Source organism: Pleurodeles waltl, chromosome 1_2 (genome assembly GCF_031143425.1).
Source record: "Pleurodeles waltl isolate 20211129_DDA chromosome 1_2, aPleWal1.hap1.20221129, whole genome shotgun sequence".
Lineage (NCBI taxonomy): Eukaryota > Metazoa > Chordata > Amphibia > Caudata > Salamandridae > Pleurodeles > Pleurodeles waltl.
This window is the reverse complement of record NC_090437.1, coordinates 1,297,118,445-1,297,143,942: the sequence shown is the minus strand read 5'-3', so window position 1 is coordinate 1,297,143,942 and position 25,498 is coordinate 1,297,118,445. Positions and strand designations below refer to the sequence as shown.

The following is a 25,498-nucleotide window of genomic DNA, read 5'->3' as shown; positions in this document are numbered from 1 at the left end:
TTGTTTGCATGATTCATGTTTTTCTCAGTATTCTTATATCGACTCCACCGCGGTTATGGGGATGGGCTTGCTACTCTATTCAATGCTTATGACTATACATGGAAATCCCCTACGAGAGAAGAAATGGTTTCTTACCTGTAACTCCAGTTCTCTCGTAGGGGTATTTCCATGATAGTCATAAGCAACCCTCCCTCCTCCCCGGTGGAGTTGACATAGAACATGAATATTATGGAGGTGGGTACTCCAACAAATGTTTTGTTTTTTCTTCATGTCAGGTAATAGCCTCCAAAAAAGAACTGAGGCAACTGCCTTTTGCTGTGCATGATGGGAAACAGGAAGACTTTGCTTTTCTTAAAGGCACAGCTCTATTTACATTCTGTATAATGGCAGCCTATGGGCTACACTGCCCTGCATTGTTTTATTCTCATCAGAGGTGTAAATAAAGTATGAGAATGTATTTGTTATTACATTTCTAGAATAAATAGGTGTTTGAACATGAATTTACACTACTATTGATTTTCTTTTCAACAATTTGGCCTGTGTAGCTGTTCACATAGGCTGCACAATGTTATTCTTAAGTGTTTTTTGACAGACCTTTTCTTTAAACGGCTGGTGTTTGCACTTAAGAATATACTTCACATCAGTGCTCCGGGGTCCCCGCAGGCGCGCGGAACTATTCAATGCTTATGACTATCATGGAAATACCCCTACGAGAGAACTGGAGTTACAGGTAAGAAACCATTTCTTATTAACGATGTGATAATGCTGGATAAATGTTCTTTGCGAATTGATTAATTGTGTTCTAATTACAAGTTTGAAGAGTTACTAATGAGATTGATTGCTAATGAGATTAACAGAGATGACTTTAGATTGTAACTAATAGGGAATAAATGTCCTAACACTCAATTAGATATGTATGGTTATTCATTGGCCGAAAGGTCATGGTGTGTTTACTTTATCGGTTTTTATTGAATGTTATTGATAACTTGTTGATTAGGTATTGCGAATATTGATTGACTTATTGTCATATTGATTGTGATGTTAAAAAGATATCTCGTTCTGGGAAGTCTCCGAACGTGGTCAAAAGGTTTATCGGCCTGGACGTGTCGCCTTGTAAGTTTACTTATCAAGGTCCTGATGCGCTATCAACAAACTGTGTTAGGGAGCCACAGACAGGGTAATACTGAATACCTTAGTTGCGTGCTTATTGGGATCATTCCCAAGGACTAGGGCTTATAGAGTGAGAAGCAGATTACTTGATCTGGCCCTTATTTTAGCCAAGCGATAGATCTCTATGAGCTGGAAAAGAGTGAGAGGTCCCAGCAGTTGGAAATGGTATTTCGAAGTTGAAAAGGGGGGTGAATTCGAGGACACTAACTTTCAAAGGGAAGCTAGACGAGGCAGTAGATAACCAGAAATCGCCCAGATGTCACAGATGTCGGAAATTGACAGCACCGGAGAGATACGAGCTCAGGTGGGGAGTTGGACGAATGAAGGAGGGTATATCTTTATTACTATTGAGGTGCACGTAATGCTGCTTTGTCCTGGGGTTGACTGTTTTTAGCGCTTGGATGTTTGTGTACACACCCCGGTTATTAGATGAAAGAGGGACTCCCGATGCCTTGCCCCCACATTTATATTCCTTATTATATCTGAATGGATTTGTGGCAAGTAGGGACGTTATTGTTGGAATGTTAGTTATTTTTGTTATTTTGTTATGTTATACGCAGTATGTTCTGGCACATATGTAATCCAAATGTAGGTGGGCAAAAACTTGCAATATAAACTCTACAATACTGGTCAATTATGTCGAACAAACTGTGTTGGGTCTGCTCCTAAAACTACTTAATTTCTTAGTGAGGTCTGATTATTATGGTGATGATAATAACAATAACAACAATACTACCACTACTACTACTACTAATAATAATAATAATAATAATAATAAGTAATTTATTAACAAAAAAAGTTTTAAAATGAATTGTGTGCACTTAGGCAGCGCAGCGTTATGGGACGTAATGTTATACCTGTGCACAAGGCTGTGGTGCTTCCAGTGTCGGCAAATGTACTGGATTTTCTGTGTCAAAAGCTGTTGCTGGTTTTAGGAGAACGCTGCCGGCGAAGAAACTAAAGTTTTTTCGCATTTTTGGTTTCCAATTTGCAAGCATCACTTGTGCCCTTTTTTATTGGCTGCTGGGGTGTTTCAAGTAAGGATATATTCCTTTTTGCAGTCTGGGGGTTTGTTGTACTTATATGGTGGGGGTGTTATCGTTATGTTTTTCTTGATATGGGGTGTGTTGTGTATGCAACTGGTTATAACTATGACAGAAATGTGTTTCTTACTTGAGTTTTTACGGGACAGGTTGCTTCAAAGACACTAACTCATGGCGTCTTCAAAGTAGATATCTGTTTGTAGTTCCTCGGGGTCGAACCCTGGGGCTGGTAGTGTTGTTGCCCTTTAGCATGTTATTTTGCCGAATATTTATAGGATATTTATTGCAATATTTAATGAAAACACATTTAAAATGTTAAAGCAAAAGTATGTTTTACAGAGCAACGCTTAGCAAACTGAAAACAGAACAGCTATGAATTGTAAATGTACATTCTCAGTATAAGTACGTTAACCGGACACTTCAGGTTGTTATTCACTGGAACGTTGCGCCATGGGATCTTCCGCATCATCAATACGCCGTTTTAATAAATTCAGTTAAGGGAAAAGCTCATTAACTTTACGGAAACAAATTCTTTTATCTATTACAGTCAGTATTACACCACCCACCGCAACATAGCTGTAAGACGCTTACTTTGATCCTGTAACGGATGTCTCAGAAAGTTGTACGCTCGCAGTCTGTGTGTCACTGGTTCGAATCCCGTCAAGACTGTCTCAGCCTTTTTATTCTTGCGAGGTCGGTAATTTGAGTACCAGGAGAAGGGGCGCTTCGAAAAGGGAAAAGTGTGGTGTGTATCACCATATAACCAGTGATGTTTACTAACTTGGTAGATAGGTTTTATTTTGGAATTATGTATTGCCATGATAGTATTACCTATGATTGTTTACTTCTGTAAATATTTTTTTGCAGGTTTAATAATTTAACTCCAGGCTTTATTCACAAAGAATGTGTGACTGTCACATTCTTCGGCGAGATCTCACTGTTCACCAGTAAATACGTGTTTTGGCCTTCGACTACACCCGGCCTCCTCATTACCCCTCACACTCTTCTGTCAGTAAAATACCTGTTGTCTCGCGCCCCCAGATTTAAACAGAAACCGCACCCCGACAACAACGTCTTAGGTTGTGCGCTGCTTCCTGCCTGCTACCCTGATTTCTTGACTCCCAATTCGAGAATATAGCAGCTGTGTTTCCGCCTGCAGATTGAATGACCTCTGACCTTCCCTGGAATTAGCTATTGTGGATGGTTCAGAGGTCAGCAATAGAATCTGTTGACCCCATTTTCTGCCCCAAGAAATTGGGTCATATTCAGGAAAACTCCAAGTGAGCCATGTTTAGAAATGATCACTAACTTCCACACCCACCAAGCCACTTGTGTCACTGGCTCAGCTGTTCTAACGCTCGCTCGACTACTCATTAACTTACTAATTAACAAGGCAACTCAGTCACAACGCTTGCTCACCCGCACACCAATGTACTCCCCTATTCACCCCCTTTCACTCATGAATTCATTCAGTCACCTAATCACCGACTGGCTGGCAATGTACGTTTGGCTAGCGCACACAAATCCGAGTCGGTCTGCTGCTAGAAAAGTCTCGAATATGCTTACTCGTGTGAACGTTACGAACGTGTAGTCAGACCATTGTGTTAGACCGCCCTATGAAACTCGGGGGAACGTCGCTTTTGCAAATGTAAGAGCCGGGCCAGCGTGATAGCAGTTCCTCGCTGACTTTACATAAACAATCTTTTATGATGCCGGTTGAGGGTGTCAATCATTTGGGGGAAGTAAAGTATTTTATTCGGATTTAATATGTCGTTTTTCGTCTGGTCAATTTATTATTCTTACACTGTTGTTGTCGTCATAATTATTTGTAATTTCTATGACTTTTGCAGTTAATTTCCACAGTGAGTGCACTTTCTGAAAGGTGGTCCCCTGTAATTAAGAAACACACGGAACGTGTTCAACAAATTGGATTTCCCCCTTGCTGCTGTGACCTGTGTGTCCTGCTAATGATGGGGAGGTGCCCCCTTCCGCATTCCCAAATCCGGAGCAGCCCTCCCGTTTAATGAGGTTACGATTAGCGTGTGGGTGGCGGCAGGTCACAAGTCCTAAAAAAAGAAAAAGGGGGGCGGGGACTAACCAAGTTAGTATGCAAGTGACATCATGGCGCGTGACATCGTACATGGCATCGCGGAAGTGGCATCACAACCCATGACCTCACAGGAAGTGACACCACAAGAAAAGGCATTGGATACCTCACGCATATGTTTAGCAGATCTATCATGAGTACATTTAAGTGCATTGCAATATTTAACAAATTAGATTTTGCTCCTGGGTTGTGACAAAAAAGTGACGTGACGCAACCCGTCACAATCTCTGGGTCTCAGCCTTACACATTTATTTTTTTTAATGCTTCCACAGAGATATTGGCAACAAGAAGAAACATGGAAGCAAATCTGTTCTGCTTAATCGGTTGCTGAGTCTGCCTTTTAAAATATCTTATGGGCTTAAGGCACCTGCTGCAGAGATCTTTGTGTGACAACTAAATCTAGGGAATAATAATAATAATAATGGTAAAATAATGCTGGAGGTTAACGTATTTGCTGGCAAGATGTGTTTTGTCTAGTCCCAGTTTTGAATCGGAGTGCTCTAGACGGTAAATATGTCTCCTGCAAAGCATATTATGTAACATACAGATGTCAGATTTTTATTTTATGTAAATGGGTAAGTGGTTTACAGCTTCTAATACAGAGATCCTTTTGTTACTTGTGGTTCATAAATTGTAATCCTTCTAATATGGCACAATGACCTATGAAATAAATGTGGCTCCTACACCTTGTAACCCTCACTGTCTTATGTAACGCATTTTATACAGTAATTTACACACATAAGGTTTATTGTCAAGACATGGCTCTTCAACTGAACTCCCACCACCTCCAGCACCCTGAGACCCTGACGGGTGATTAGCTGCGTTTTACAAGAACACTAATTGATTGATTGATTATATGTGATGTAAAGCGCTCTAATACTCTGCACTGGGAGGAGTAGTGCTATAAAAGAAATAAAAAAATTTGTGGTATTTAAATTTGTATTTGTGTAAATACTGGGACAAACCAACATTCGGACAGTGCAGTCATATCTCTTATTATATAGCGGGACTGAACAAAGTCAAACCATGACTTCCTTAAGCACCTGTGAAGTGATAAGCTGTGTGCCTTTGTTTCCCCCTCTATTGCATTTAGGTGTGAGGCTACCCATAGCTTCAAGTCAGGAGACTCCAACTATAGGAGGCCTGATGACCCTTTAAATTCCGTCTTAGTTATGGGCTCTTTGGAATCTGATAAGCTCCCTTCCCCCCTGCACATTGCTGGACCAAAAGCAGACAACGTGCAGACGCTGCTGAATGTATCCCAGTGTCATAAAATTACAGCGGGACAAGTTTAGCATATTTCTGTGGTGTCTACCCTCTGAGAAGAGTGGGTAGACACAGTTTACCCACATGTACCCTCAACTTGCACCCTGGAGGGCAGCTTTGTTTACAGCGGACTGTGCTATTGTTTTATAAACTCACAATCTAGCCAGGAATTACCTATCAAATTAAGATTTTAAATGTCGGCTATAAAGGAAGCAAGCTTTAGGGAGGAACCACCTGACTACAAAAGTGAGTTTTGGGGGAGGTCTATAGTCAGTGGCAGCGTATGTTAAGGTGAGGTCTTCTATACGTCACATGATGTTCACTGTGTGTAGGAGTTTGCTTTGGAGTGGGCTCCTGCCTGTGCTAGTGAGATTCAGGGCATGACCTCTGTGTGGCAGGGTGGATTAGGGCGAAGCCTCCTGTTTGTGGGAGTGTGGCTTAAAATGAGGGCCTCTGTTTGTCATAGTCTTGTAGATGTCTACTTTATGCAGAGTATGTTTAAGGGATGGCAACCTGTGTGTGGCTGTGTGGAATGTGTCTTTTTTTGCTTGAAGTGCACTTTTAACAGTGGCCAAAATACATAAAAAAGCATAGGAACTCTGATTCTGGGTGCACTAGGGATGTTGTCAGTGAGTGTAGGGATGGGGTCAGAGAGTGGCTAAAAACAGTTTTGGGGCATTCCACCTAAAAATAATGCATGCAACTTAAATAAAAAGTAAATGCATTTTTCTGATATGAAAACTCAGTTGGTTAATGGGATCACTTCAAATGTCTGTGTCTAACAGGAGGGCCACTCACTGATTTGAACCATAGTTGGGGCACTGGTGAACAGTGTGATGTATATGAATAGAGCCATGATATATCCCAGTCAGTGAATATGTAATTCATTAGATATTACACATAGTAGAAGACAGGCTACTACAGTTCAAAAATGTATTACACACAGTGTAAATAGGCTGCACATAGTATGGGAAAGGCTGGCGATGAGTGCAAAAATATTCAGTGTTTAAGGGCTTACGGTGCTTTCAAAAATTATATTTTTAGTAATAGCAATCGGATTGTTACAGTGCAAATATTTTTATCGATTTCCATTAAAAGGATGCTACAGATAACACCCTTCCAGTTTTTGTCATGTCAAAAACAATAACTCATTGTTACCAAGAAACTTCAAATGAAGCTATCATTGAAAGCATATAGTGGTTTCCAAGCAGTCTTTACATTTACTGATTAATTATATGCATTTACTTTTATTTCAGGTAGCAGGAATCTTGAAGGGTAGGCTTGTTTCTTCTTTACCTGTTTGTTCCATCTCTTCCTTCAAAGTACAGGAAATCCCCCGCCCCCTCCTTCGTTTTCAGCCTGAGGCAACTCAAGTTCATCATTAAACATTCAGGAATTGTTGTGTTGTTAACAAAAGTATAGGAAACGGTTAGAAATGGGGTCTCTAGTTAGCAGTGGTTTGCACCATTTCCAAGTAGGGACCCTCACTCTAGTCAGGGTAAGGGAGGCACATGGCTAAGATACACCCTGCTCACCCCCTTGGTAGTTTGGCATGAGCAGTCAGGCTTATCTCAGAGGCAATGTGTAAAGTATTTGTACACAGACACACAGTAACACAGTGAAAACACAAAAGTACTCCACAACAGTTTAGCAAGATAGCCAATATTTATCTGAGTAAAACAAGACCAAGATGACAAAAATCCAACATACACAAGCAAAGATAACATTTTTCAAAGATTAAGGCCCTCATTACGAACATGACGGTCTGGGCCGCCATGCTGGCGGTGGCGGTAATTACCGCCACCGGCATGGCGGTCCAGACTGCCATATAATAAATGTGGCAGAACTGCCACTTTTGTAACTCCGCCACTGCTAGGCAGCCTGGGGATGGCGTCGTTACATATCCAACAGAGCAGCGCTGCAAGCGACGCTGCCCGCCGAATAATGTTTCAGGTTCCACCAGCCTTTCCCTGGCGGTTTACCCCGCCAGGGGAAGGCTGGCGGAATGGGTGCCGGGGCCCCTGGACTGCCCATGCGCTTGGGCAGTGCAGGGGCCCCTATGCACAGCCCTGTCGTGCATTTCACTGCCCGATGTTCAGGCCCTACATTCAGCTGGGCCGGCTGGCGGAAACAATGTTTCCACCTGCCGGCCCAGTTGAATGTTCTTTATGTGGCCGGCGGGGGGGGTTCTGCACGCTGGCGGTCTTTTGTTGACCGCCAGCGCCGAACTCTACGGGTTTTCCCGCCAAGTTCATAATGACCACCTAAATCTTAGTATAGTGCTTAGAAACACAATAGCTCCACCGGGGGCCAGCACGATGTCTTGATGGAGCGGTTCCCAACAGTCAGACACCACTCGTGAGGTAGTGCGGGCCGGTCATGGAGTTGAACAGACCCCAGGTACAGTACCTTGGAAAACAAGGAAACAAAAACGTTGCACAGAATTGGGAAGGTGAGTCATATCTGGAGCCGATATGGCGTTGGTTCCTTACTGCTAGGCAGGGGAGGTGAGGCATTGGTTCCTTACTGTTGCAGGGTAGGTGGTGCGGCGTTGGTGGTGAGGCATTGGTTCCTTATGAAAAGGCCGGGTCGATTAATCCAGGAGGTCAGGTTGTGAGGCGTCGACTTTGGGGTGTCACAATCACACCACGGGGCCACAGGTGCTGCGGCATAGTCCGTTGTCACAGACGTCAGTGACACGGCATATCAGGACTTCAGTGATGCTGCAACGGCATTGGGCCTGCAGCGTTGGTCACGGTCATTGCACTCAGCGGGGACCACGGCTCCGGTGCAGGCAGCGGCACAGAGTTGGGCAGTGGCACCGGTTCTGAAGTTGCTCTGGAGTCGATGTGCTTGTTTCTTCATGGTTACACCAGAACGCACTCCCAAGGGCCCAGGAACTGGATTTGGCACAATTTTTAAAGTCAGGACTCACAGCAAGAGAACCAAGGTGCTGGCAGATGAAGTCTTTGATGTCCCTGAGACTTCGAAACAGGAAGCAAGCTCAGCCCAAGTCCTTGGAGAACCTTTGAAAGAAGGGTGTAGAAAGCAAAGGCCAGGCCCTTCACTCCCAGGACAGAAGCAGCAAGCAGCAGGCCAGCACAGCAAAGCAAAAGGCAGAGTGACATTCCCTCCTACAGCATCCAGCTCTTCTTCCTGGAAGAATGCCCTCAGTCAAGAAGAATTCTAACTTTGTGAGGTCAGAGGTCCAGTACTGATATCACTTTCTGCCTTAGAAGAAGACAAACTTCAAAGAAACGTCTTTGCAGTGTACAGAATCCTGCCTTTCCATGCCCTGGCCCACCACTCTACCTCAGTAAGACCCATCAGGATATGCAGGGCATACCTCCGCTCCCTTTGTGTGACTGTCTAGAGTGAATTCACGAACAGCCCAACTGTCATCCTGACCCAGGCATGTATTCCACAGACAGGCAGAGGCACAGAATGGTTAAGCAAGAGAATGCCCACTTTCTAAAAGTGGCTCTTTCAAACTTACAATTTAAAAACCAACTTCACCAAAATATGTATTTTTAAATTGTGAGTTCAGACACGCCAAACTCTATTTCTCTATCTGCTTGCAATGGGAAATTACACTTACAAGATATTTCAGGGCAATCCCCATGTTACCCTATCAGAGAGATAGTCCTTGCAATAGTGAAAACAGAATTTAGCAGTGTTTCACTATCAGGTCATGTAAAACACACCAGTATATAAATACACTACGCCCTGCCCATGGGGCTGCCTTGGGCCTACCTTAGGGGTGACTTACATGTAGTAAAAGGGAAAGTTTGGACCTGGCAAGTTGGTGCACTTGCTAGGTCAAAATGCAGTTTAAAACTGCACACACAGACTCTGCAGTGGCAGGTCTGAGACATGTTTACAGAGCTACTCATGTGGGTGGCACAATCAGTGCTTCAGGCCTACTAGTAGCATTTGATTTACAGGCCCTGGGCACACATAGTGCACTTTACTAGTAAATCAAATATGCCACTCAAGTATAAACCAATCACCAGTGCACTTTAGACAGAGATCACTTGCACTTTAGCAGTGGTAAAGTGAGAGTCCTAAAGCCAGCAAAAACATAATTCAGCACAGGAACAAAAATAGGAGGTCAGAAGCAAAAAGACAGGGGAAACCACGCCAAGAGCTGACAGGTCTAACAGAAATGTTTTGATAAAATTAAAATAAAACTTGGGGATGTTGTTCCCAATAGATCCTACCCACTTCACCCTCAGGCTTTTGGTGGGGCTTACTTTCTTTAATAGGGAGATTTGTACTTGGCTCTACTGTTAATAGGGTTGGCCTTAGCTAGGGTGAATACTTCAGTCATCTGGACTGAGAACTAGGTATTATCTTGAGTTTACAGTATGAGTTCTATGTGGAAATGAGGTTTAGAGTGAGGCTACCTGTTTGTGCTAATGAGTTTTAGGACAAAGTTGTCTGTATGTGAGGGAACACGTCGAGTCCCTCCTGTATAGTCAGTGAGACCAAATGCATGCCCATGCACTCTCCCGCCCCCAGTGACACAGATTGCGACCCAACATTGTTTGGTTAGGGATTGCAAACCTCTTATTTATACTCTTTAAACAAACTTAAGGGAACATTTAATTGCAGCACAATCGAATGTTGTTATCTGTTTACATTCATCCATATGTGTAACAGCCAGCTATACATCGAGTCACTTAACCCCTCTACCACCCAGGGATCTAGTTTCTGTGAGCTAAAGGTTAACTTGTCCCTGGATCTCCCCTGTCCATCGCAGGATTTTCACCTCTGCCTTCTAATTCAGCCATGGGGGATACAGTCCAACATAAACGAGCTCAGCAACTTAGAAAGCAGTTTGTTCAGGCACTTGGCTTACTCATTCAGCACTCGCACAGGATGCCCACCTGCTCCAGGACTGCCTATGAACTATATGAGACCATGCAATGAAGGCTTCTGTAAAACGCTTGGCGAGCCACATGACCTCATCCACAATGGCCTCAGGGAGGTCTGTACATCGAATGTGTGCTAAATCATTGCCCCCAGATTCAAGGTCACCAGAACAGGAAGCAGAAGCACCCTTGGAGCCAGCCGGTCCAACACTGACCCTAGGCTCCTTACCCTAAGCCCCCTCTTTCCAAACCAGGATCTTGCACCGCAGCGCGTCGTCAGTCGGTTCCCTAGGTGAGATGCAGTGGTGAAAAAAGACCGAGCTCTGATCTCGTCCACTTTTTAAGGCAGGCCCCTGACCCCACCCGCTGCTGCGCTGCAATTGCTGGACCCACGATATCCCTGGGCTCGTGATAACCCTGTGTGCCAGGCCACGCCCCTTACCCCAATGAAGTCTCTGGACTACCGCACCAGAAGTGGTGCCCGATCCTGCCGTGCCCCACATATCCGTGCTTTCCTGTCTGCAAGAGTGAGTTTAGGGTGAGGCTTACTGTTTGCCAAGATGTGGTTTGGGGGCAGATCTCCTGTTTCGAGCAAACACATTTGAGAACGAGTCCTCTCTGTAGGAGTAAAACTTTGGATAAGGCTTTTCTCACTGTGGCACTGATGTTTATAGGGTGACTTTCTCTCTGTGAAATTGAAGTCTGAGGTGAGGCATTCAATCTGCCGGAGTTAAACTGAGGGCAGTGCTTACGACTCAGGCAGTACGTTTTAAAGCAATCTCTCGTTTCATTGGCAGGTTTATGGTGATGCCTTCTATCTGTGAGAGTAAAATTTAGTGTGAGCCCTTCTGTAAATGAGAGTAAGATTGAGCGTGAGGCTTCTTGTCTGTGAGAGTGGGATTGTGATTGTGGCATTCTGTCTGTGAGGTAGAGATTTAGAGTGAAGCCTTGGCTTCTATTTGTGGCAGTGAGTTTTAGGATGAATCGTGTCTTGCAGTAAGGTTTTGGATTAAGGCCCTGCTTTGTGGCGTGCAAATGTTTGATGAGGGCACATCTCTAGAACAGTAACGTTAAGGATGACGCCTTCTGTCAGTCGGGTTGAGGTTTAGGGGCTGTTCCCCTGTCTGTAGAGGTGAAGTGGATAAGGCTTCTTGTCTGTGGCACTGGGCGTTAAGGTGAGAATGGTTGCCAGTGCTACTGAGGTTTAGAGTTAGGCCCACAGTATGTTAGAATGATGTTTTGGGCAAATCACCTGTTTGGGTTAATATAGCTAAGAGTGAGACCTTCTGTCTGTGACAGGGAGGTATGTGGTGAGGCCGGCCTGTCAACAAGACTTCCAGCCTGTAACAGTGACCCTTAGGTTGAGGCCTTCTATCTGCGACACTGAGAAAAAGCAAGCCATCCTGACAGTGTGCGTCAGTTTTAGGGCTATCCCTCCTGTCAGTGGTAATAATGTTTAGAGTGAGGACTAGGGGTGGGCTAAGAATTCTGTGCCACCGGCAGAGCTCTGCCCACTCTGCGCTCTGCCCGGAACACAGAGTTCCAAAAAACTCTGCGAAGTGACATGAAGTGGAGTTTTTACTCTTGCATGAAAAACCGCTATGTTGGCGAGCAAGTTTTCTGAACACTGGCGGTCGCTGCAGGTCTCGCCCACCTGCGTTGAGTAAGCTGGCGCTCATGTTGAGGAAGCTGTTACTTGAGTAGGCCGCAAGAGCGGCAGAAAGACGTTAGTGCCCTCTGGCGCTCCGGGTGATACAGTTAGTGCAGATTTTACAGGGTGGGACAAACTCCAGGCGTTGAAAATCAGTGCATACAGCGCCACTTACCCATACTCTGCCGCACGCGGATCTCCGCCTCGCGCGACTGAGGTTTTTCAGCACTTAGTGGAGTTCCGTGTAGCAGAACTCAGCGAACGCCGCCCAGGCCTAGTGAGGGCATCAGTTTGTGCTAACAAGATTGAGTGTAAGCTCCTCTCTTCCTCAGAGTGGGGTTTATAGTGAGACATTCAATCTGTAAGAGTGAAGCTTACAGCAATGCCTTCTGTCTGGGGCAGTCATTTTTAGGGTTAAGGTCTGTCTCTGGTATGGAGGTTTGCACTGTGGCCTCCTAGGTGGAATTTGGAGTTGGGGGGGGCATCCAGTCTGCGACACTGAGGTTTATGGTGAGTTCTTCTGTGTGGGAGTTAGGTTTAAGGTGACTGCCACTGGTGTTTAGGGAAAATATTCCTATTCGTGGAAATACTCCTACCTCAGAGACGGGTTTATGTTAAGGTCTCTGCTTGTGGATTGGGGTTTTACGGTGATGCCTCCTTTCTGTGGTAGTTAAGTTTAGGGTGATGCCCTCTGTCTGGCACAGTGAGGTTTATAGTGTAACCTCCTGTCTCTGGAATGTAGCTTCGGAAAGGAAACCGCGTTCTTCGACACGGATTGGGGTCATTTTCCTTCAAATGCCTATAGTAGGCAGGACTCCTCCCCTGGTGCCCCTTGTGTCACCTTGTAGATGTAACCTGCAAGAACAGGCGTGTGCTGTTATTATACACCAGCAACTGGGAAAGGTCCGTTCCAAAATATCGTGCGAGTTGGAAGGCGCTGCAATCACACATCACTGCGGCCCATCAAGCCGGCCCAATGACATGGCACACCCAAACATTTGCATGGCTAGCAGAATATAAGTGGGGCTGTGGGGGCAGTGAAGACATTTCATCCAATAAAACATTTCTTCTCAACTGGCATATTTTATTGCCAAAGTGTTTGTTTCCAAAGGGCATGTAAAATGCCTCCATTTTAAAAACATATATATGATTGAGGATATTAGCCATCTCTCACTCTCAACGCACAAAAAACGATCACATCTAAAAGAATCCAACATCTACGCTGTATACAGTGCCAGTGAAAATTGCACTTTAAATATGCTAACCAAGGTAATTTGCTGATAGATTTAAAATGTTTACGCTTCGAGTGCTGTAAGCTAATTATTCGTCTGAATGTGTAAGAGATATGTGCCTGTAACTTACAGCCTGTCATCTAAATTTTCTTCATCGTTTATTTGTATGACTATTTATTATATTTGTAGTTTCGTGTAGTGCTCTGGCACACAGGTGGCTTCTTTAGAGTACTTATAAAAACGTAACATCATTGCACTTCCCATATACCTTGTCACACTTGTATAATGTATGCTTGGCTTCAGGTTAGAGTTTTCATTATAAATCATAATAGCATTGAGCGTAGAGCTCCTTGAAGCACGCTGTTAATTTTTGTTCTATCATTGCCTGACAGCTGTACCTGTGGCCGTTAGGGTGGCTGCAAAGTATTAAGTCGTAAAGTGCTATGAATCCTGCATGTATCTTGCAAAATGCATTGTCACCATTGGTCCTAATTGAGTGTATTGTATATGTTAAGCAAATAACTTGCTGATGTGTTTGCAGCGTGTGCATGAGTTTATGCGCTCCTGCTAATATGTGGAAGAAGTGTAAGTGCACATTTTACACCGCTGGCAACAAAACTCTAGGCCAGTGGTTCCCAACCTATGGTACGGGGAACCCTGGAGGTCTGCGAAGCCTCCTCAGCCGGGTCTGTGACTGCTTAGAAAAGTAACTAATATTAATAGATTAATAAAGTGTATATTAATAAATTATTTTTTATTTTATTTGTTTGCAAATTAAATAAAATATTTATCATTTGTGCGCGTGGTTTGATGGAATACTTGTTTCTGTATTTTTGGGGTATTGGTTTGTGGTGCAAATCATTGACATGTTTAGGCCTGGGTCTCTGTCTTTTAGTAATGACTCAGTTGGGGGTCCCCTGGTTCCAGTAATGATAAAGTGGGGGTCCACAGAAGTCAAAAGTTTGGGACCCATGCTCTGCCTACATTTGCAGAGGTGATATGATCTCAAAAGGTGTACTGCTCCACATTAGCGTGGCTGTACGTGTTTTCTCCTGAATAAGATATCTTTAAGTATTAACTTCAAATTAAACTAATTGCTCCCCCGAAATGACTAAGTCGGGTAGCATGAACAAACAAAAGCAAAACACGCCTTTAAGCAGTATAGCTCAGCTGCACCGAAGTAGACTAACCTGAACTGCACTATGAGGCGACGAAATCTGCACTGCAGCATTATGCATCAGCATCTGAACCGTTTATAGTATACTGCACTGGCCTGAACCTGAACCGTACTACAACAAAGCATAATCCTAACTGGGTACTCAAATATTAAACACCAGACTGCTCTGTGACACCATACAATCTAAAGTGTATTATAGCAAAGCATAATCTAAACAGGACCCTTAAATACCATAAACTGGACACTGTGGCACAATTATACAATATAAAGAGCATAGCATCCATATGTGAATAACACAACAGAATCATACGAATAAAAGTGCATGCTACATAAACTGTACCACGGCATAAACACACCTCATGTGCACCGCATAGAGAACTAAACGAAATATTGCATGATTAAAATGTCACCAGAAGAGTAACATCACAGAGTGCACCAAGTCAGTGAGGTAGTACAGCACGTAGCATTAGAACATGAGGTATCAGAACGCTTACATTTTGACATTCCACACAAATACTTGGGGTACATAGGCAAAGGAAGTGAGGGAGTAATATTAGAGTGTTAAGGGGTTGAAACAAGGGTTAGGGAGGACTGACTGAGGCTGGGGGGCGGGAGGAATATATTTGACTACATCATCAATTAGAGAGCAATTCCTACAGGAAACACGGCACACACACACACACCAACCATACATTGAATAACACAAACATATGACACCACACGTCACAAATATGTAACTATATGTATAATAACATTGAATGATATCTTGGTGTGGATTGTTATTCTATCTGGTGGTACCTACATAATATATCATATGAACGTAGCATGACCTACAAATATATATGTATGTGTATATATATATATGTATATATATATATATATACATATATAATTTGTACTGTGACCCAAATATCATATATGCAACATGACACAGAATAACAAATGTATAAGTGCATTGTAACCATATAATATAACAATATATAAAATGTACCATGAAATAGAATGACTGCTATATTTAAAAACACCATGGTATACAATGATACAGATATGTTACAGTACACCGTGGCATAGAATGTCACGCTATGCCCTATACTTACACCGCATGATGTACAGCGGCACAAAAATATTATAGAGTTGAAAGATTGAGTGACAGGCGCAGCATGGCTTGGCATAACAAAGCAAGGCCCGCGAGCCTATATTATTTAAAAGGAGAGCGTGGTATTGCATCGCAAATATTAAGAACGTGTTATATTGTAGAAGTTGCAGGAAACGACTTAAAAATACGATACAATACCATACAATAAAAACATGTGATAAAAGATATATAGCATAACATAGGACATAATTATTTTACGTGTGGAGTAATACGCCCCGAAAGTTTGACATACTAACATGAAATACGTCGTAAGGTAACATGAGGCAAACGTATTAAGTGATAGGAAGGAAAACATGACACATTTGCGCCGTATGATTTAAACGTGCTGCAGCGTGGCATGACATTACATACATATGCCATAAATGTGCGATAACACAGGATAAAAACATACGTCATATGATGTCAATCAAAAATTGAAAAAAATGCAAGAAAACAGAACAATAGAAAATAACATAAATGTCAGTAACATAGCATTATATATATATACACACATTTTACCATAACGTCACATAACTGTTGTATTGTTGCAAAACCACTCCATCATACAAACATGTGCGGCTGAAACGCTGTGACCAATGAAACGTGGGAAGTTGTAAAATAAAACAAGGGACACGTATAACCCACAACACGGTGGAGCATGCAGAAAGCTTAAAACGGCACACCTAGTATACTCTGCACCGTGAGATAAGGTGGCATTACAGTTTAAAGCTCAGCATAGCATAAGTTATCCCACGCGTAACGCCAGTACCTCGCCTTCTCACCTACCGCCTGGCTTCGCACAGTTCACCGCAGAAGACGTCTGAATTCCAAAGTTGCCCGAGGTTCGGACTGCTTTAAAGGCAGCGGCAAAGTTCACAGAAGTAAATGGTAGCTTCTGCAGTGTGGGCTGTAATTGTGGTTACAGTAGTGCTAACGATAAGGAGAGCAAATAGTCCTCGTCCATAAAACAATCAGTATAATAAAAGCGAGGCCATTCGTGGAAGGCATTGTTAATGTCAAAAGTATATCTGACTGAACAATGCAACTCCTTAACAAATGAACAACTTCCAAACTCAGCGAGAGGATTCCTGATGAACCGGGGTCTGCTGCATAGAGTTTAGCGACCCAAAGAGTGACCTCTGCGAGGTATATTCGGTGCTGATTCCCTTCAGGTGAGTTGTAAATAACATTAAGAGTGTTGGTAAATCACAATCAGTACATGGCAGAGCAGCCTGGAAGTGCGCGCATGGGAATCTAGCAGGGAGGTCCGCATTCACGTTAACCTGGGTATTCGGCTGCTAGCTTTAAACCTGAAGCGCAGTGCCCCAGCCTGTGAAGAGTCGTACATGCCAACTGCCATTCTGTGGAGCTGAGCTAGCTGGAGGCAGTAAAGATGAGGAAACCCCCAAAAGTGAGAGTCACTTTCAGGCACCCCAAGCCTCCGTCTATCGCAGTGCATGGAAAATGGCCACCATACTTCTGAAAAAGCACCATTTCCTTAACTCGAATCGGGGTTTCAACGACACTAACCAATACTTTTTTCTGTAGTAAACCTTATTCACTGTTATTGGTGGGTTACTTTTTCATCTTGTAGTACGGGTGGAAAAACACGCTTCTTTTCCCTTCTTGGAGACTATTCGGCAGCTAGTAAAGTGGTCACAGTGCCTTTGTCTTACTTCGCAGGCAGACTTCGGCGTCCGGCCTTGTATTGCTTTTTTAATTCAAATAGTGTAGGTTGCTCTACCTAAGAGGAAGAAAGGAAAATAAGTGCAAAAACATAGTATAGAAGCATATCTTTTTCAGTGAATGAATAAATATATATTTAAACAGCACCTCTCTCGGAGGTCTCCATGAATACGCTGGGTAATACACTCCCGGCCTTCTCTTGATAATCCAGGGAACAAGCTGAACCCGATTTTAAAAGACTCCTAGACTCCTGCTGCAAAAATACTGCCAGCGCCTGGAGCTTTTCTCGGCCCTCTCCCCCCTCATTACTGCCCTGTGCCACACACAGTCTCTCATTGTCACCTTTCTCCTGTGTCATTTGCAGCTTCAGTCGTTCTCTGTTAGATATTTTGGGAGGGTGGGGTTGGAAAAGACCACCTTCAAACCCCAAGCATTTTCGGTCGGTAATGCCCTCCCCCCCTCCCTCCACCTTAGTTTCACCTCCACCCTTGCTCGTGCCATTAAATGCACACTTTATTTGCCAATCAGTGGGAGTAGAGGGAGCAGGAAATTACGTGGTCAGTTTCAAATGCTCCTACCCACCTCTCGCGCGTTTTTTTCCCAGCACAGGATCAATTCATGTGCAGTGAGGTCCTGAGGTAACCTTCCTGCCCCTTCGCTGGAGGAAGGAGCCGCTACAAATAAGGAGGGTAGGTGGTGCTAATCTCACACTACAGCCTCCGCCCTCTTACTATACCCCTCCGCCCCTGCCACCGTTCCAGATACTCCAAGTACTATTGATCTGTACCCGGGCATTCCGATCTGGAGAGCTCCTGGGCACCGCCTGGCGCTCCTGAGCTGGGGAGGAGCTGCTCCCCGCGGCCCACCCGTGGCTGCCCAAGTTTGGAGGGCGGCAGGGAGGAGTGCGAGCAGAGGTTGGACTCTTTGAAGATCGGAAGCCACCTCCACGGGCGGCTGCCCTAAGTTTGGAGAGTAGAGGAAGCTGAGAAGATGTGAGCGAACAGGGAGGACAGGTGCCTGCCTGCCTGGCACTTCGTTCTGGTGCACGGAAGGACCCCGTGTCGGTGGACTACGACCACCAGCAGCGTCCTGTCTCGACATGGAGAGATCTGCAGGGGTGCCGTTCTGTGGGGCAGCTCTGGGGACTGACGCCCCCTGAGGAAAACGGGACACTGCAATTCTCATCGGGGCTTCCCCGGGGATCACTACAAATGTTTGACCAGAATATGAGCGATGGAGTGTCCGAAGAGGGCAGGAGTCCGCTGTGTGGATCTAGGGTCGGGGGACCGTGCTCAGAGCAAGTGCCCCCCACCACCACTACCAGGGCTGAACTGGAGTGCGCTTTGCGTGGTCACCACGGGCTGAAGGAGCTGCCCGGAAGCTCCAAGGAGGGAGGAGGAGTAGGAGGGCAACACCCGGACATGGAGGAGAGCCCAGCTGGGGGGGATTCCGACTACTGCCGCAGAATCCTGGTAAGAGGTAAGATGCACGTGTGCTATCGCATCCTACCTCAGGAGAAGAGATATCCTCCTCTAGGAAACTCCCCCAGGGAACCCCTGCATCCTGGAAGCTCGCACGGGTCCTGACAGCTCTCTCCCTACACCCGTGGGTCAGCAGCAGAAGCTCAGGTCTGCACCACCCCGCACACTGCCGAGCAGCCACCCAGCACTTTCATGCCGGAGTGTGGGAGATGGAACATGTAGCAGCCTGGCTGGTTGGTGCTGCCCATGGGGATTCCGGGTGCTGCCTCCGCGCAGGCAGCAGAGGAGCCGCTACGATTCTGTGTTATGTTAGCAGGGCTGAGCAGCCCCGTTCCAGGTCAGAAAATATGCTGTTATATGCTGCTCCCCCCTAGGGTCCGGTGCCCCCGTCCCACTCACAGGCAGATTTGTATGCCCTATAAATAGACGGCCCGCTCTGCGTCAGCACTCCAAGAACCACACTCCAGAATAACCGTTCAAAGAGCTGTTGCCCCTACACCCGAGTACTGGCATGGCCAGATGTGTCCCCTGAACACCGCTGTGCATAGAGATCTGTGTGGCGAGCACCCTCTGTGCCGCCTCTTCTGTGAGTTATATGAACCGGCGTTGCGCCTCCACCACCCAGTGCCACTAGAAGACAGGAGCTGCTGCTCAGGAGAAACGCCCCAAGCCTCCCACTCTCTCGTGGATCCTACGGGGTCCCTGTGATGGGGTTTTCCAAGGAATTCCCCGCGCAACCACCCACACCTTCTGTGCGCAGGCGCCGCCTGCCCGTTTAATTCCCATTATGTTTTTTTCTCTTGACAGCCGCTCTTTGTGCGCTACAGAATCTTTATTGAAATGATATTAACACCAGTCATCACCATAACAATAACAGGGTGGTGACAGTGGGCATGGCCCGATGACAGCGAGAATCAGGGGCTCGGCGCATGAATAGCTCGTCATTGAGCATCATCACCGCCTACGGCTCCCACCTCCTTCCGGGGAGGGGGGCTGAGCCCGCGGCCGGGTCCCCTGCGTAGCGCAGGCTTGACCCCTGCCGGGTCCTGTGTACGGCCCTGGGATGAGACTCCGTTATCCCCCTGCGATCTCGGACATGGAACAAAGCCATCCCAACCTCCAGGCTCACGTGAAGCTGGTGTCACGGAAATGCACACCCAGTGTTGATGTCATGTATATATGCTAGCATGTAGCTATCATGCATCTGTGCACCTATTGACCTGCCCATGCGTTTCTCTGCCCTCCCCTCAGCTGACTGCTTATCAACTGTCATTCTATTATTCTTTTTAGATCTCTCTCTTTCTCTCTCTCTCTCTCTCTCTCTCTATATATATATATATATATATGTATAAATATAAATATATATATATATATATATATATATATATATATATATATATATATATATATATATATATATATATGAGTCGGACATGCCTAGTGCACACGGTTTGTGTTTGTAGTGTTTAGTGCATCAAACAACGGTAGAAACCATTCAAGGAAGATAGCTTTTTCTGTGCCCCCGTTTGTGTTTCCTTTCGGGATCTGCTAGACGCAAAGTGCCCAAATGTAGAAGGCAGCCGCCGCAGTTCGTTCTCGTTGGATAACGTTTGCAAAAATGGAGAATTTTTATTCAAGTGTATTTTAACAACATTTCTACCTACCATTACACCATACTCACGTAAATAAACACCGCACATCGCTATATTAGAACTAAAATGTGGAACTACCTGCGGTCTTAAATGTTTTTTTGACTACTTAATTTATGTCCGGGTAGGGGGTATTTATGGACTCCTTGAATCTTTGTACTTGTTTTTATATCTTCGCTCTGTCACTTGCTTTGGCCCCATAATGTATTATAATTTTAAAGTAATCAGTAAATACGTAAGTACATGTGTTATATAACCCTACACACATATTTGTATTCTATTTAGATACACATTTATTTTCCTGTTTACATGAACACCAGAGGAACACTACAGGCACATACAAAGCACATGCACACGTGCGTGGGTGTAATCAGTAGGTCCATCAATACACACATTTACTCATCCGACCAGCCAACTTCCATCCTTCCCTGGATGTTTTGTCGGTCCATCCATCCACCACTTCCATTTCGGATAGATCGGTCGATCCATCAGAAATGGACGACTGGACGCTTTCGGACAGGTGGCAAGTACGCAGCAGCCTCGAGCCGCACGCACAGCCTTCCCTGTCTGACGTGCAAAGCAAATATATGACTGGATGGAAAGTTGCATTTATTTCATAGAGATCATTTCAGTTTGTCTTTAGGGCAGTCTTCTCTTTACAATGGAATATCACCGTCCAGTATGTTCACGGCGCACCTCGCTTACAGTCGACAAAACAACACACGCACCTTTTACAACAATAACTAACAGCAAAAATCTATATAAGATAGATGGACGGACATAGCATTCAGCTGTAAAAATAGCAAAAGTGACAGCACACCCTTACCTGCATTAGTAAAATCATCTTTTCTTTTAACTGAAGCTACTCGGCCGCACTCTCCCTGCCTAATCTCCAGCAAATAAAATAGAAACAGAAACGTGTGATGCGTCGGGGCTCACATTTTAAAATCAATCGTGTGCAGTGACCTTTTACGTCCAAACAGCAGAACAGCGCTGAAGACTTGTAGATTGCCCACACTCTTCAACATATACATTGTAAATGAAAACGAAGGGCATTTGAAAGATAGATTGTAATTGTAAATGAAAAAGAAAGGGGCATTTGAAAGATGTGTGCCGTTGTTGGGCCTGTATACCGACTTTTACATCACTTCTTTGAAATATGATTTTCAAGGGAGATAGACCGCAAACCCCGGAGTTTATTGTAGAAGGAGCTTTCTTTGAATTTCATAAAACGTTTATTGTAGAAGTGGCTTTCTTTACATTTCATAAAACGTTTCAATGCCAGAGCTGTTGCGTATTTTTCTTTTAATTTTATATTCTCATGGTGGTTAAGGGACATTTAATTGGTGTCGGAAGAAACTATTTGGTGGTTTTTGTTTATTATTTCTTATAAAACTCCCCCTCGTCGCCTCACTGGCACTTCAGAGTCCAGCAAATATATATGCCTTAAAAAACCGTAATGGATGTTTCAAAAATCTGATAGGATTGCCGTAAAGGTGCTGGACTTTTCATGTGATAGTATCGATGCCGCTCACCGAGGACAGCGACCAACACAAATTCCACAGATTATTATTTTGCTCATTGCGGTTCAATGCTGTTAAGTATTATATAAATTTAGTTTTTAACCATAATTTTATATATTGCTTATTTTGATTCATATTTTAACATGATTTCTTCACTTCTTATTTCTTTCCCCGCTTATTGATGTAGCGTTTTCAAATTGCGCCTCATCACATGTTATCATTATCACGAAGACCGTTAGTATTAGAGATGGTATCGTTCTTGGTATTATGTTCCGTTGCACTATTTACCCCACAGGCCCCAGGAGCCTCTACGGCCCTCAGCACTCCGCTCTCCGCTTCCTCTTCCAATTTACAATAATGGCGGCGCATGGGCGGACGGCATCCGGCCGTAATACATATTTTCCAGATCTCCTTGCGGTGCGGGCTGTTGGATGGCGAACTGAGCAGCCAATCCGCAGTCCCCCGCACCCATGGCTGTTTGTTTTCTGCGCAGACGTTTTTAAAAGCATCCAAAACCTGGAGAGATAAATAAGGTCACGCCGAGGTCAGGCCGTCTGCGCGACATCGTGATTGACGTGCAGGCGCTCTAGGCCCAGACGCTGCATCCCAGCGACAGCGTTCTCCTCGTAACGCAGCCTAGTTGATATATTTCCATATATTTTATTTTACTGTTTTTTTTTTACAACGCGCGCCACGTACCAGTTTGCGCTCCTAGGTTTTGAATGACAAAACGATTTGCCCTAACCACCGCGCTCCTTGAAACAGCTTCGTTTACGGTCACGACTCACTGAATCTGAGCTCACTACTCACCACCATTTGGAATGCCACCTTTCTTTCTCGCGCCCAAACCCTCGAAAAATAAAAACATGCCTCCCGCTGACTCGAATGGGATTAGCTCTCATGAAAACCTTTCTCACTCTTAATAAAACATTGAATTTCAATTTACGTACGCTCCTAAGTCCCTTGTTCTCACCTTGAACACTCAGAAGATATAAAGATATAAGACGTTCCCTTGATTTCTGCATCACCTGTTGTGGCAGTATCACAGATCATGTCTGTGACGAAGGCAGGGCCAGTTGGCATAGGTGCAAGCCTGCGTTGGCACGAGGTTCACATACTATTAGTCCTGAATAATTAGCCAACAGCATATTGCAGGCTGAGAATGTTAGTATGCTTTATATATGTATAGGCGTGGGTCTACACGTCTCAGTAGGAAAACTACAGTCGGCTGAAACACTGTAATTTGGTGTTGGTTACTTATGGCATGGGCAAAGCTTACAGCACTAAAATGGCTACACTGAAAAGGAAAGATATGGCTATGAATCATATCTTCCTCACTCTATCAGGACTGCATGATGTGCTGCCTAAAATAAATTAGGGATAATATACCCCCTGACGTACGTTTTAAGGATTTTGCAAGCCACAGAGGAGTTCTGTAACAATGTAGAGGAGAAGCTCCAAAGGCCTAGTTCCTTTATAAGGTATGGAACACCGATAACATGCAATATCCTTAACAGGTACGCCAGGGGGTACTTTATCCCACATAATACATGGTCACACCATTACCTTTTCCACAAACCATTTACAACCTTGATGTGTAGCTCTTTCATATGAAAGAGAAAGCATGTTTGCAAACATGAAGAATAAAAATAAAACCGCTAGTGCAAAAATTAAACACATCTAAATCCTGTTAGATTTTCGTTGCAAACAGATTAGAAACAGTTTGATACCAGTTAAAAAAAAAAAAAAAACGCAGTAGCACAAAAGGTGTTGAAACATGAAAAAGATTCTAGCTTTTCTCTGTCTGAGTCCAAAATATGTACATATACTCTCTGCTTGTTATTGTAAGCTATTAAAATAGAGCAGAAGAAAGAAAAGTAATGTTTCATTTCTTACTTTAAGCAGCTGCTTTAGTTATTTATGTTCTGTGACATGATTGCCTTTCACCTCCGCTATTGGCTCTGGCAGAAGGCATAGTGATGTCAAAATTCGACTGTAATAATCTTATAAATAGTTGAGTTCTGACGTCTTTTCTTTAAAATTGGTGACTTGGTGCATCACAATTCAATTAAAAATAAATTGGTGACTGTAGTTCATGCAGGGATTGCACACACCCATTTATTATAGTATATGCTTGAACTACATACCTCTTATCACCAAACATTTGGAACTCTTTAATGCAGGATAACACCAGTATAGAGCATTACACTGAAATAACTGGACCATTCTATTTATGCTAGAAGTACAAGAGCAGAATACAGTTTGTTGCTCTTCATACCCTCTAACAATCGTAGAATCATCCTAAGAATATCCATGTAACGTCTCCAGCTAGGGAGCCATCACAATATGTTCAAATATAGTTTCAATGTCCTTTTTATATATTATACTTTAATTCTACTGCTAATAATATAAACAATAAAACAAAAGCAACAACAATAATAATGCAACAAGCAGTAACAAAATCTGAATAATAATACTGTCTTAAAATGATATCTTGACCATTCGGCCTGTTTATATCCCACATAACCTATGTCAGATTTAGAGTACATTAATTGATTGATCACAACAACTGGCTAAGAGACACCCCTTTCACATTTAGCAGATGTCAGTCTAAAGTGGCATAAATTTCACAGTAACTAGACCAGTTAAATAAAAATGTGTAGTCAGATCGTAGGGATTTAATGCAGCGTTTGCCGGCTTTTCCTCTCCTCCTCATGAGTGCCTATGATATTCTGTCATCTCTTGAATATTATGTACTATTCTAACCTTTCCAGGCTAACGGCTAATCTACCATCCTCCAGTTGCTTACGGCGTTCTGCTAACTGTTGCGTGTCTGTGCTATAGGAATATAACTTGAGTGCCTATGATGCTCTACAATTTATTTGTTGTTTGCCTTTCTACCCCTCTTGAGTGTGTAGGCTTCATTGCCACCTCATGAGCTCCGATAATATCCTCCTATATGTTATCTCTTTATGCTATGCCACCTTTTAGTAAGTACTTAAGATATCCTGCTTATGGACTGAATGTGTTATTGTTCTTTCTGATGAATGCCTGTTCTGTTCTACCTTCTGCAGGCCTCGAAAAATCATAAACATGCCACCATACTTACTGGTCTAGTGACTTGAATATTCTATTCAACCTATCTGCAATGTGCTTTACCCATAAACTGGTTTCAAATAGTGTGATCCTAGGTAAATATTTTATTTCACAGAATGACATTTTTCTTCTTTATTACTTATGTCATACTATTTTCACTTAATATTGCGCAACGACTCATAGCTGTAGGTATGTCTTAGTGCTTAGTTAACACAGGAAAACCGCAACCACTAACACAACTAAATCTTCAAAAGTTTCAAAAGTTTTTTTAAACCACCAAATTTGGAAGGGCGAATGTAGGGAATGATCAGTAGTGCTTTATCGCTAGATCTAAGAGTTCTGGCAGGACAGTACTGACACAATTTATCTTTTAAGTAAGTGGGGGCTCTGCCCATCAAAGACTGGTGG

The 25,498-nt window shown here is 43.9% G+C and overlaps 1 protein-coding gene and 1 long non-coding RNA gene across 3 annotated transcripts in view; one reads left to right on the top strand and one right to left on the bottom strand.

Annotated features, from left to right (window-relative positions):
* LOC138250446 (uncharacterized) overlaps window positions 1–17,991 on the bottom strand; it is a 50,448-nt gene extending 32,457 nt beyond the window's left edge. The window contains exon 1 of one of the 2 annotated variants that reach the window (XR_011194966.1): window positions 17,924–17,991. This is a non-coding gene — a long non-coding RNA (uncharacterized lncRNA). Of the gene's footprint in view, window positions 1–16,441; window positions 17,400–17,923 lie in introns of those variants that run through there. The other variant, XR_011194964.1, reaches the window with a different exon arrangement.
* The window catches only part of VAX2 (ventral anterior homeobox 2), a 339,687-nt gene continuing 331,968 nt past the window's right edge, over window positions 17,780–25,498 (top strand). The window contains exon 1 of the mRNA XM_069205336.1: window positions 17,780–18,820. Coding sequence (XP_069061437.1) covers window positions 18,553–18,820 — 268 coding nt within the window. The 5' untranslated portion in view covers window positions 17,780–18,552. The remainder of the gene's footprint in view (window positions 18,821–25,498) is intronic.